The sequence below is a fragment of the Trachypithecus francoisi genome, unplaced genomic scaffold, assembly GCF_009764315.1.
Source record: "Trachypithecus francoisi isolate TF-2019V2 unplaced genomic scaffold, Tfra_2.0 Lachesis_group13, whole genome shotgun sequence".
Taxonomy (NCBI): domain Eukaryota; kingdom Metazoa; phylum Chordata; class Mammalia; order Primates; family Cercopithecidae; genus Trachypithecus; species Trachypithecus francoisi.
Genome location: NW_022681458.1, coordinates 67,011,367 through 67,025,914, shown reverse-complemented (window position 1 = coordinate 67,025,914; position 14,548 = coordinate 67,011,367). Strand labels below are relative to the sequence as shown.

Genomic DNA, 14,548 nt, shown 5'->3' with positions numbered 1-14,548 from the left:
AAAAATAGCATGTCTTCTTAATTTACATGCTTTTAAAAATTATTAAGCAAAAATAACTTTAAAAGAAGCTGTTTTGGGGGGAATATTCTCCTGTTTTCTCTATTAATGCTTTCCTAGAAAGCAAAATTTACTACAAGATGACTGAAGCCCATTCTTGACATAACTGCCACAGTTATAATTTGAGATTCAGAATAAGAAATACTTTCACAAATAACTGAGATAAAGCATGATAAAACCAATACAATTGTTTTGTTCGAAAAATTTTGTCTCACATGTAAAATCTAATGCAACATAGAGACAAGGGAAGGCACTGTGACCATGACAAGGGTGTACTAAGCAACACTAATGAAAATGAGGTGTTCTTCTCTTCTTGGAGAGCCACTGGAAGAACTTGCATGTACATTTGAAGAAAAATGATGCAAGCCACTTGCCCATTATTGACAGAGCCCTTCCAGTTTGATTGCTGTGACATATTTGATATTTTTACTATTAACCTTTGATTTGATGCTTTGGACTACAATAGAAAACTATGCATGCTTTTTCTTCCATTGTAGGTTCCAATGCCACATGGCCTTTGCTATTTCAGATTAAGTCTTTTAATTTTGGAAACATTTTTTTTTTTTTTTTTTTTTTTTTTTGAGGCGGAGTCTCACTCTGTCGCCGGGACTGGAGTGCAGTGGCCAGATCTCAGCTCACTGCAAGCTCCGCCTCCCGGGTTTACGCCATTCTCCTGCCTCAGCCTCCCGAGTAGCTGGGACTACAGGCGCCCGCAACCTCGCCCGGCTAGTTTTTTTTGTATTTTTAGTAGAGACGGGGTTTCACTGTGTTAGCCAGGATGGTCTCGATCTCCTGACCTTGTGATCCGCCCGTCTCGGCCTCCCAAAGTGCTGGGATTACAGGCTTGAGCCACCGCGCCCGGCCCAATTTTGGAAACATTTTCACTGATGGCACCTATTCTATGGCAATGTATGTAACTTGCAACTCATCATTTATATTTAAATGGTAGAACCATTTATTTCTTCAGAAAGGACTTTAGAAATATTCTAAACTTTGAGATTTTTTTTTTTCCACACAGAAGGACGCTAGCTCTCTAGGATCTTAATAAAGTATTAACTCTATGAATACCCATATTTCAATATATAGTTGCTGATAATCTGGAAAGACCTGTACTGTTGTTTTAAGCCATGTGAGAAAATTACAGGCAAAGTTTATTTGTATTAAGTTTTGAGAAATGATTTTTCATAACTACACGGGATAGAAATAAAATGGCATAACTTTGCTTCAAAAGTTAACTATTCTGTGGCCAATCTAGAAATGTCAGATTTAAAATTAGTTCTTGTAAATATCTATTTAGAACAAATTGCTTTGATAACTGTGTTCTCTAGGTTATTTTGAGTGTGTGTGTTTGTTCATGTCTATTTATCTAAGATGTGGGCCTTGGAGTAAATAGGATTCTCTCATGACTATAATCTCAAATATGGTCATCCATCATATATCTCATAGATGTAGAATTAGCAAAACTACATTTAATAGTAAGCACACACCATAGATGAAATTGTCTTTCCTGTCCTCTGAAGTAAGTCAAGACTAACATGAGTTTGACCTTTTAAAACACCACTCATTTGTTACCGTTATAGAAACACATCAGCTTGTCTTCATGAAACTTTTTAACTATATCACATAATCTACCTTAAGCACACTTGTAGAATGTCTATTAAAAAGTAGCCATGCATCTCCTCAGATTGGTCATATTTAACAGATATGACTAAAATGGTCATCACTCCACACACTCTCCAGCAAAACTGGTATTAAGTCTGCGTCTTCACTTAGCATGCACCACTTCTAATATAACACATTATTGACTTATTTGTTGATTACATTTCCCAACATCCTCCCACTATCTTTAAAATGTAGCCTCCACAAAGGCAGAGATTTTTGCTTTTGGCCATTGTGTTACTTCAAGTGCTTAGAGCAACCTCTGGCACCTAGTAGCACTCAAACATTCACTGACAAAACAATGTGGCAGATGAGGTCAGAGACACAATGGGATGGGATGGGGAATAGATAATTTTTGGGCTTTGTGGGCCATCTTCAAGCTCTGAGTGAAACAGGGAAGGCACTCCAGGATTCTAGGCAGAGCAGTGCTGTAACCTGACAAAGGTTTTAAAAGCACTGCTCTGGCTACTGTTTTGAGGATGGGCTGTGGTGGGCAGGGGTGAAAATAAAAAGACATTCATGAAGCAAGTATAGTAATTGGATGAGGAATCATAAAGTCACAGATTAGGATGAAAGTGGTATAAATGGTGATATGTGGTTGAATTCTGGATTGTTTTGAGGGGAAAGCAAATAGTATTTCCTGACAGACCGGATGTGGGCTGAGAGAAAGAAAATCAAGGTGACAACAAGGTTGTTCTAGTTTAAGCAACTGGAAGAATTGTGTTGTCATCAATTGACTTGTGGAAGTTTGTGGGAGGAATATGTTTGAGGCTAGGGTGAGCTGTTTGGAAGTTCAGTGTTGGACATACCATGTTTCAGATGTTTTGTCAGACCATCACCAAGGGATGCCAAAGGCAGGTGGATCTGTGATTAAAGTTCAGGGGTGTGGGGAATTACATATGAATTATATAATTATATAATTCAATTGAATAATTATATAATTATATATATAATATATATACAAATAACAATGGGATGCAAAGTGAGTGCAGAGAGGAACAAGGGCCAAGTACCCTGCAGTTAAAAGGAATGAATGAATTTTATCACAGAACTAGAAAGAATCTCAGGTTCTTCTCAGGTAATAAATGTCCTGAAGGGAAAAAAAATATCATTATCAGGTGATGTTACTTTATGAAGGAAAGGTAAGAGAACAAGCAAATTATGAACATAATTTAAAGATAGAATTTATTCTCTGATGGTTTACTCATGCAAACTGCACATAAAAGAAAATAGTACAGTTTGTGTAACATTGCAAATATAAGGACTGAAAATGCTAGGTACAGAAGTAGTATGACATCCTGAAAGTCAAAATGGAATTTGTGTTTATACACTAATAATGATTTTTATATTTGCTCAGTACAGACTGATTTACAATGAAAGTTTTGCTAACCTTGGTAAGCTTGTTAACCGTTTACATGACTTCTTACATCTATGTAGTTTTATTTTACAGTTGCAAGAATTCTGTTACCAAAGAACCTTAACTTGCATAAGTAATAAGATGAAAGAAAAATGTACTGACGGACTTAGAGTGAAAAATTGAGGCTTTTCCTAACCTATTCAAACTACAATAAAAAATACCCTTCTTGCAGAATTCGTATTTTGTGCCTTTGAGATAACTCCTTAGAATAATGATATCAAAATCATGATTTGAAACTGATTACTTTAAAATAATGAAATTCGTTGAAAATTAAAAATTTAAGAATTATCAAATAAAAATGCTCTCATTATAATAAGCTAAACAATAAAATTCCCATTATCTTCATACTTCAAGTCCTGAAATGTCATTTATATAATCTGAATGTTTCCCAGTTTGGAACTTAGGCAGGTGGGATATTTCCTTGAATTATCAAGGATATTCCATACAGACTTTTAAAATGTCAGTCTCATTAGGAGATGGCACTGAGACTTTAGCAAATAGTGTAGTATGGATGCAGGACAAACTACACAACTTATTATAAATGCATTACAGATATTTACATAGTGGAATCCTGCTTGAATGCCAGAAGTTGCTACTGGGTAGGACTCATAACTATTTTACAAAGTTTTCTTACGCACATCTACTACTTTTAAAATTTTATGTTTAACAATTTATTCTATTTTAAAATATGTACTGTATTTTGAACATAACTGCAGAATAAAAATAGATAATGGCACATTAGAAAACTAAGTATCCCACAGATGATTGGATAATGAGAAAAGTGTACCTACAATCATCTCATCAGAAACAAGCTACATCATGGAATGTTAGTTATCCAAGCCTGCACAATAATGACATTTTAAACTGCAATCATCTATTGGCCAGCATCACACTGAAGGCATCGTTAAACATTCAAGCAAAGATTGCTGGCATAAACTATTGAAAGACACATACACACACACACACGCACACACACACACAGACACACACACTCTCTCTCATTCATGCACGCTTCCCACATTATAATTACATTGTTCTAAAGATAGATACTGATTTTTTTTCCACGAGAAACATTATCAAAATTTGCTACTAAAAGATGACAGTGCTTTCACAAGAATAAGTACAAGTTAGCTCGCAAGTACAAGACAATGGGGGTAAACAGTTTTAAATTTTCTAAGTAGTAATTTTAGGCTTTTCTGGCAACCATACCATACTTAATTATGCATAAACTTTGCAGTTTGTAACCTGAAATCTGTAAAAACAACAACAAAAAAACCAAAAACAAGAGCTAATTTCAAAAATTATTAGATATTTGATAACCCTGTATCATACATTATATAATTTCATATTTTTTAGCCTCAAAACATAGGTGTAAAATATTGAATTTAAGACTTGAAAAATAAAATCATTTTTGAAATGCTGAAAATTCTAAAATTTGTTTACTTAAAACCTTAAATAAAAAAGGAAAATGATTATAAATGACCTTGATTTAGCTTAACAATGTGCATAAAAGCACTGTATGTCTTTACCATGTTTTCACTCACTTAAAAAAAAGTGTTCTTTAATGTTTTTCCTTTTGCATAATGTGCAAAATAAAAGGCAAAAAGATTAAAAGCAAATTTCTATCTTTCTCTTGCCTAGTGCTTTTATGACTCCGTTAACATTACAAAGTCAACAGGGACTATGCAAAACTTTGGTATAAATGATAATACTACTACCATCACAGTTGAGGGTTAAGGGGTGGTCAAAAGAAATGGAAGTGGGAAGAAAGATTCAGTAACACCCCCATTTATTAAAACACCAACAAATTAAAAGTGAAATAAACCACAATGAATTATAATACAATTTACACATTGAGCACAGAAAAATTAATAAATCTACTAATATTTATAAAAAAAGCAAAATCAGTCTTTTTCCAGAGACTAAAAACTGTTTTTCAGTCTGATCAACTGCTGCTACACCAACTTTAGAGCCAAATTTAATTTCAAGTAAAAAAAAAAAATTTACAACCACAGATTTCGCATAAATGGAAACTGGTCTTTCCTTGATTTCCCTTTGAAGTCACTAATGAGTATCTAAAACTGTTGTACTGCAGGTTTTTAATCAACTTCCTGAGGGCTGTGACTGGGAGGAAGGAGCCATAACGATCTGTGAAAGAGCAGGCTCTGTACTCTGGTCCGCCATCTGGGTGAGGACTGAAGTGGCTATAGCTTCTGCCTTGGAGGTTGAACTGACTCCATTGGATGTGCTGACCGAACTATGCTGTATAGCTTCTGTATGTGGACTACTCGGCACTGAAATGTCTTCTGAACTATCATCTTTATCAGCAGCTGGGTGAAAAAAAGAAAAATTATTCATTTTCCTAAAATCTGTAAGAATGCACCATTATGCTGAGGCAACATACGGAGTAAAAAGTTAGAAAGCATCTTACAAAACTGATTAGACAAGTTGGTATTACAGTTATTGATATAGGTCATGAAGTAGGCAATTTTACCTGCAATAGGTCAAAAGAAGGCACAACCATGCATATGGAAACATCTGGGTACCCACTGCCTTATGGAATAGAGTTGAAGAAATATTTGCTAAATAGTGTTAAAGAAAGAAAATGAGGTAGAGTTTGGAAGACAGGCTCTTACAGATACAATCAAACATAAGTATCACATTTAACAAACTCAGTCTGGTTGGCCTACATGTCATTCTTATTATAAGATAAAAATTTATAACCACATGCATAAACAAAATGAATTCTTACATACAAATTACATCTTCAAATTATTCCCTCTGCATTCTCCAGAACTGTATTTATTCTGGCTGATTTTCCATCTATTGCAGCCATGAATGATTATAACACCTGATTCTAATGATGCATACGTATGAGAATAAGCAATATTTAGAATCTAAATGCCACCAGCTGTTATAGTTGCATGAATAAATTGGGATTCAAGTAAAAATCCATACAAAACTCTAAACATTGCAACTGAAAAGATATTCAGGAAAAGGCATTCTAAATATTTACAAAAATAAATCTGCAAATATTTAGACCTGAACAAGTCTTACACCCTTATTTTAATAGAACAGAATCCAGTAATTTCATTTAGTAAAAATTTGATATAGATAACACACAAATATTTATAGTAGATGTAAGTTATGACGAACAATGATAACATGAACACCTGGGAACTGTGCCGCCAACCTAAGAGAGAACACTGCCATTAACAGTTCTGCTTCCTGGAGGTTCCTGTCCTCACCAAAGGTAATCACCACTCTGACATTTCTTTAACCCTTCTCTTGTTTTTCCTTTGTAGTTTTACCACATAGGTATGTATCCCTAAGCAACACAGTTCAGCTGTTTATTCTGAAACATTTTAAAAACAGTATCACACTGGATGTACTCTTTGGCACCTTGCTTTTTTCACTTGGCATTAAAACTTTATTCAGTGTTCAGAAGTGAGAATAAGTAGGCTTTTAAAATCAAATCTGAGAATGTGTACTGATGGCCAGATGCCCATTCTGAAAGTCAATTAGTAAAAAAAATTGTGGATATCTTATGAAGCAGGACTTAGCCTATGATTTGCAATGTAGAAGATGCAGGGGGGATACCTGGTAGTGTCAACTTTAGCTAAAAAAAAATTATTAATCTTGTGCATTTTCTGAAATATAGTTTTTACAGAATTTTTCAACATCTGCCTCAAATCCATGCATTTTTGAAAAGCAGGTTTTCAAATACATTAATGAGATGGAGCCCCATCTTCTCTGTAACATGCTATAAATCAAAACCATACCCCTGGATACTTGACCTCAAGGTACAATAAAACAACAACAACAACAAAACCAACCACCAGAAGTAGTATTCCTTTAAAAATTATACAAAATGGAATGAATACTTTAAAAAATTATAGATTCAGATGGTACATATGCAGGTGTGTTACACAGGTATATTGTGCAATAGAAGTTTGGGCTTCTACTGAACCTATCACTGAAATAGTGAACATAGCACCCAATAGGTAGTTTCTCAACTAGTGCCCCCCCTTCCCCTCTACTTTTCTGATCAAGCAATAATGAATGTTACAAAATATTTATAATTCAGATATTAAAATAGCCAATCATTACATGTACAAAGAAAACAAAACACTGGCAATGACAGTTTAACTGGAGGGAATACTAAAAAGCTCTATTTGTTTATTTCACCACTATTCTTTAAAAGAACAACAGGCTGATGTTTCCCTGAATATTGAGTTCAAGGGATACACCAGCTTTTAAAAATAAAGAGGCTGATCTGTGATGCATGGTATAAGGAAATGTAAATACATACTGGAGGCAACAACTCAAAATGAAAACAGTAAATTATAAAGGATGAATGCTTACCTACAGACTTGCAGAATTAGTAAAAGCAATGTGATATATTTGCACCTATGTCCAGTAATAGGTGAGGGGAGAAAATGACTGGTGTCATTTTCACAAACACCAGAGAGATACAGAAAGCCATGGTGTACCTAAAGAGCCACTTCCAGCTCTACCTAAGCTAAAAGAAACCAGTTGTTTGGCAGTTCAGTAATCTTGAAAGTTCTCTACCTATGCCCACAAGTTTCTTTTTCTTATTGAGATAGGGTCTCCCTGTCGCCCAGGCTGGAGTGTTATGGCACAATCACAGCTCACTGCAGCCTTGAACTCTTGGGCTCAAGTGATCCTCTTGCCTCAGCCTCCCAAGTAGCTGGGACTATAGGTGTGTGCCACAATGTCTGGCTTTTTTTAAACTTTATTTTCTGTAGAGATGGGGTCCCGCTATTTCACCCAGACTGGTCTTGAACTCATGGGCTCAAACAATCTTCCCGCCTTGGGGTCCCAAAGTGTTGGGACTACAAGGCATGAGCCACAGTGCCTGGCCCATACATTTTTTCAGTAATAAAAGTATTTGTGGTTGATTAGTTCCTAAGAAGCTTTTCTTCCAATTTATAATTATAGAGACAATTATAATACAACTTTAATTATGCCCAGGTCTAAAGAATGTGAATTCATGGCAATAACATCACTTTTGTGCTTTATTTTTATTCTTCATGGAACCCAAATATTTAAAATGTACTCTTTATTCTTTTCATTCAGGTTTTATATTACTTAACTGTTGGGGTGACTGTCATGGTTCTCCCATGATGGAGGGGTCTTCTTAGAAAGTAGGACTTTCAGTGCTAAAACTGGGTGGGACAGACCCTATGGCTGTGACTTAGTACTTTCACCTTTACTTGCAAGATTTTGAAACATTCCTTAATTTCTACTAAATCTTAGTTTTGATTCACAAATGTCTTTAAAGATTTAGCTAGTATTACAACTCACCACTGTTATCAAGAGCTGTGCACTACAACATAAAGAGTGTCAATTTTTCAAAGGTATTCACTTAGTCAATCTCTGTGTCTGTTTTTACTACTACACAACAGAGAAGTCAGACTTATTTCAAACATTTCAAATTTGAAAATATAAATTACTTGAAAATTTCTACAAAATCCAATTATCTCCCAAGAGCTGAAGAGAATTAATTTTATGGTAGAACTATATTTCAGTTAATTTAATTATCTACATGACTAGACAGGAATAAAGATAGGAGTATTTCCAAACAACAAAAATATACAATTCATTTCTTATATTCTCATAACTTAGTACTCTATGTACTAAAAATGTATTAATCTAGATTTTCAGTCATTTTATGTAAGTATACAGCATATAAACCCACGCATCTATACACTTAAGATATCTCTGTAAATCGACTGTCAAAATGAATACTGATTTGCATCTGCTGAGCATACACTGCCTGGATAATAGAGTCAAAACTGTTGGGATTATCTAATAAATTATCAAAGATTTAAAAATTACAGGTAATTTTGAATTGGATAGAATTTAAGAGGCCAGTTAACTTCCTTTTAATTTTATGAAATCATTTGTTTATTTCCTTTTAACCTATCAAAATTCAAGAGAGATTTCTTGTTAAGAAAATCACATATGCCAGCACTTTGGGAGGCCGAGATGGGCGGATCACGAGGTCAGGAGATCGAGACCATCCTGGCTAACACGGTGAAACCCTGTCTCTACTAAAAAAAATACAAACAAAAAAAACTAGCCGGGCGAGGTGGCGGGCGCCTGTAGTCCCAGCTACTCGGGAGGCTGAGGCAGGAGAATGGCGTAAACCCGGGAGGCGGAGCTTGCAGTGAGCTGAGATCCGGCCACTGCACTCCAGCCTGGGTGACAGAGCGAGACTCCGTCTCAAAAAAAAAAAAAAAAAAAAAAGAAAATCACTTATGCATACATGCTGAACTCAGTAGCTTCTATAGGAAATTATGTTGTTAAGTCAGATGGGAACCATAATGGCCTCATCCCTGAAGCAATCACTGTTAATATAAATCCCAAACATATTTCTATATGGTTCCAATTTACTCCACAATGTGTTTCACCATCCTGTCAAAATTACTAGATATCAAATAACCAAGATTTATATGCTCAAAACTGACAAAAATCAGCGTTCTTAAATATATATGGCAATTGAGAGTTGCTAAATCTATGGAATCTTTTAAATTAAAAAATATTGCCCATTCTGATGAAACTGCTTACAATGACTACAAGTAAAGATGGTGGCCATTAAGTTTTATCGTGAGCACCTGAGGAACTGTTTGCATCCAATACAAAATGTTTCTTTCTTCTGAATTACTGACACTGGCAAATTGAAATGAAGTGGATACATATGGTTGAAACAATCTTCACATCTACAAATATCCTGAAATATCACTAAATCATAAAGACGTAAGCTGTGGGTTATATATTATAAATGTTGCCTAATGCATTCCCAACTCTGTTATTTGTTACAAATTTGTATACTATGGACAAAATTGGCCATTTATTCAAGAGTAACAGCTGGTTCCAACACTGTGCATCTTATCAAAAAAGAAGGACATTACAAAAGGGAAAAGGCACAATTAACCTCTAAAATGCTGAAAACAAAAGAATCTCATTCTTTGGGAAAACATTTAGGAGGAAACTTATAAGCAGATAATTTAAGTACTGTTCCCGTTTTAGCATTTTTATAACTACCTAGATAATCTCAATATAAAGGTCTACCACAATAAAAACATTACACAATGCTGACATTATCTAAGAAAGAATAATAGGATCTGATACCATAAAGGGATATCAAATATTGTTAAAGGCAGTCAGCTGATTTTAAAAAGAAAAATACCATCATTACTGAATGGAGGCTGGGAAAAAAGTAGTGTTTCACCCTGTCAATCTAAGACAAAGTGTTACCCTGAGAAGATGAACAACATATCATCAAGTACTTACAGTATATTTTAAATTATCAGCTAATCCATTTTGTTGATCTATAGTAATGCTTAGGAAAAATGCTAGAAACAGGAAAACTCAAACTCTCTAGATTCTAAAAAAGTATACCTCTTTACTGCATTCTATAATAACCTTACAGAAATTCTGATATTTAATCTTAAATATTTTTAAGATCCATTTTTAAAGTAGCAGCTCAGTTCACTCTGGCGGTATTTCACTGACGTAGCCTAAGGCTATAGGTAATGGAACATTACTCACTATGATAGCCAGATTTCTTCTGCATGGCGGTTACAGGGCAATCTTTATGAGCCAGAAGAAGCTGTTTCAGCTGTGCCACTTCATTTCTCAGCAGGGTGACTTCACTCTGGAGAAGAAACAACTTATGTACCTTATCACAAACTAAACATATATTTTACTGTTTAAAACAAGCGAGGATTAAAGTATGAAAATTGGACATCACTGGCAGAACATTAAAAACAAAGAAAATATGCTGATTAAATATGTCTAATCAGTACATGGCAGCTTTTATATTTTAGCGTTTATTAAAAAGCTGTAACTTGAATAAAAATTTAAGTAAGATAATGCCACAACTGGATAGCATATTTTGAAATTGTTTCCATTTCCTTGGGACTTCCTATATATTATAGGTAACCTGTTGAAAGTATTTTTATTTTATATATGTTACATGCTCTTCTGATTACTTAAAAAGAAACATCAAGGGAGTCAGGTGAATTTTCACCGATTCCATTCACTTAAAAATGAAAAATTCATCCTAGAAATTCAATTAAGCAGGTTTCTAGTTTCCTAGAAACCAAGAGAAGCTCCACAGGGGAAACCAAAATAACCAAAGAATCATGGATACCTAAAATTCACTGCAAGGCACTCTTGCTGGACACTGAAACCAATGAAACTAGATATAATATTTAAATGGCTTAGTTGCCTTTGACCCAGGCAATTTGTACACATCTAAATTTAAATCTGCTAAATCAATGGAGATTTGTCCTGATCTTCAGAATGAGTACTTCAGCCATTGTCTGGGATACATTAATCTGGTAAAAAGTTCCAAATTGAGCAAGTCCGACTAATTCCTTTGAGTTACCCCAAATATTAAAAACACATAAGTCAGTGATCATTAACAATACTCAAGAGTTAGAAATAATATGAATTTAATAAACTGGTAACATAAAAAATTCTTAACTTACAAATACCTCTACTTACTTGGACTTACAATAACTAAAACCATTCAGATTTCATCCATGAACCAAAAAGTAAATTAGAATATATAGCAAACAGGTGTACATAAAAGCTCAGGCATGACATTTTCTACCTTATTTCTTAACCAGAAAGCTGAATATAAAATAATTTGGCAGGCCGGCCCGGTGGCTCACGCCTGTGATCCCAGCACTTTGGGAGGCTGAGGCAGTTGGATCACTTGAGGTCAGGAGTTTGAGACCAGCCTGGCCAACATGCTGAAACCCTGTCTCTACAAAAAATACAAAAATTAGTTGGGTGTGGTGGCGGGTACCTGTAATCCCAGCTACCTTGGGAGGCTGAGGCAGGGGAATTGCTTGAATCCAGGAAGCAGAGGCTGCAGTGAGGTGAGGTTGCGCCACTGCACTCCAGCCTTGGTGACAGAATGAGACTCCGTCTCAAAAAAAAATAAATAAGAATTTAGCAGACCTGGGCCTCCATTAAGTGATAAATGACAGAAACATAAAAATCAAAAGAATAAAAGTTAAGCAATCTAAAGGCAAGTCTATTGGGTCACACAGTTTCTCACACCCCAATAACAATGAACTACATCACTGTATTTAAGTACAGAACAAAAATTGATGCTCATAGTAACTCTAAACCATTAATTAAAAGATTAAATTATTTAGAATACTATATTTGAGGCAAGAATGGGTAGACGGTAACCACAGTACAAAAGGTAACATTTAAAACAGTTCTGTTTGAAAAGATAAGCTGTCATTTAGAAAACACCTTCTGCAACTGGTGTCAATACTGCTAATTATGGCTCAGTATTAATGACACTATTGATGAAACCATGTTATGAATAATCCAATGTATATTTCCCAATGTATATCACCCATCCTGTCAGCTTGATTTTAAGACTGACGTCTACAAGTTTCTCTCATTAAATCCTGTAACAGGAAATGGGCTGGATATTTATTTTTAGTCAAGAATATACAATCTTTAACAGTCTGGTGATGGTGACCATGATTTTCAACTCTTACTGCTCTTCCAATATACTCTATCCTTTAACACCAAACACTAGTAATGCTTCACGCCTCTCATACACTTGCTGCCTTCACATTAGCCTGAACAATATGAAATAACCAGTATTTGTCTTAACTCACAAAAATAACAGTTTGAAATTGCTAGCTAAATACATACTGTTGTCTTTATCTTCTCTTCTTTGTCTTGCTAAATATTTTATTTAAGTGCCAACTCAGTACAGTTTAGACTGTACAGGAAAATAAGTTAGATGCCTATTTCTGTGTTCCCACAGCCATATACTTTTGTGTGTATATATACAGATCTCTTCCCTAGTACTTATCACACTGGATTGTAACTTTTGGTGTACTTGTTTGCTACCTCTCCCAGACTGGGAATTTCTTGAAGGCAGAACATATCTTTTTCTTGGTATCCCCAGAGCATAGCATATTGCCTGATATGGACTGAGTAGAGAGACATATTTTAGAGAGGACCATGTACTTCTAGGTCTAGGAGGTAAAAAAATATCAAAGAAGGTGAAATAAAAAAGCTTGAATAATATGAATCTGGTCAGAGGTCCTAACTTCATTTATACCAACAATCTCACTGATACAGTTACATTGTTAATTTTCTCAGTTATGAAAATTGGCATATTATATAGTATCACCTCAATTACAGAACTTTAAAAATCACAAATGCCTTCTCTCTTAAACACTCTATACACTCACAATAAACCATATTATGAAACAAAATGCTGTATGTGACAAAAGTATTGAAAGTGTTATGCGTTGGCTAATATAAAATAATTGATTTAAATGTAGACTGGGTGTGGTGGCTCATGCCTGTAATCCCAGCACTTTGGGAGACTGAGGCGGGCAGATAACTTGAGGTCAGGAGTTTAAGACCAGCCTGGCCAATGTGGTGAAACCTTGTCTCTACTAAAAATATAAGAATTAGCTGGGTGTGGTGGCGTATGCTTGTAATCCCAGCTACTTGGAAGGCTGAGGCAGGAGAACTGCTTGAACCAAGAGGTGGAGGTTGAACCACTGCATTCCAGCCTGGGCTACAGAGTGAGACTCAGTCTCAAAAAATAAATAAATACACACACACACACACACACACACACACACACAAATTATCTCTTTAAATAGGCAGGTCTGAAACTGATGAACAAGACATCAGTTTCTATATTTCAAACTTAACTGTTGGTGGTGTTCTGGCTGTTGACCTAATTAGACTACCAGGTTTACTAACATGTAGATGTAAAGATGCCACTAGCAAGGAAAGGTTAATGAACATCCAGGACTGAAGAGGTACAGTACTTGATACCTGTTACAATGTACATTTGTGCTAACTGAATTTTAATTGGCATTAACTTGGGGAAACAATGGAAAAGGCCAAGAAGAAGAAATTAAAAGTTAAAGCTTTTGCACATTCTTTTATTTTTTAATTTCTGTTACTCTTTTTTCTTTTAAAAACCTCTGCACATTCTTATATATAAATTTGCATGTATCTAAAAGGTATAACATACAAGCATGCTGTAAATTATATTTATCCAAAATTCAAATAACCAATTTTTCCATTACACCTTTTAAATGGCAGAAATGGTTAAGAAATAAACCAACAAATTCAAGGTGTGCACAACAGAAATTCAGTCCAATTTTTTACATTGTCCTGATCTAAAATGTTTTACAGTAACATTTTCCTAATGATGATTCTGAAGCTCAAAAGTGACTTTTGGATGACAGGTTACAAATTAAATATTGTATTATTACTGTACTCTAACAGTCGATTTCATTAAAAGATGGTATCACCACTAGACTAAAACCAGTAAACGAGACACAATTACTGGCTAGGAATTGGGACTGAGAGAAATAC

The 14,548-nt window shown here is 34.9% G+C and overlaps 1 protein-coding gene across 3 annotated transcripts in view; it reads right to left on the bottom strand.

The window, feature by feature from the left end:
• Positions 1–2,875: 2,875 nt before the first annotated feature.
• The window catches only part of ATF2 (activating transcription factor 2), a 92,779-nt gene continuing 81,106 nt past the window's right edge, over positions 2,876–14,548 (bottom strand). For all 3 annotated transcript variants that reach the window (XR_004441696.1, XM_033231064.1, XM_033231063.1), the window contains 2 exons: positions 10,712–10,817; positions 2,876–5,463 (listed from right to left, as the gene is read on the bottom strand). Coding sequence is in view for 2 of the 3 variants with exons in the window: in XM_033231064.1 (XP_033086955.1) it covers positions 5,237–5,463; positions 10,712–10,817 (333 nt within the window). In the remaining variant the exon portion in view is untranslated. The remainder of the gene's footprint in view (positions 5,464–10,711; positions 10,818–14,548) is intronic.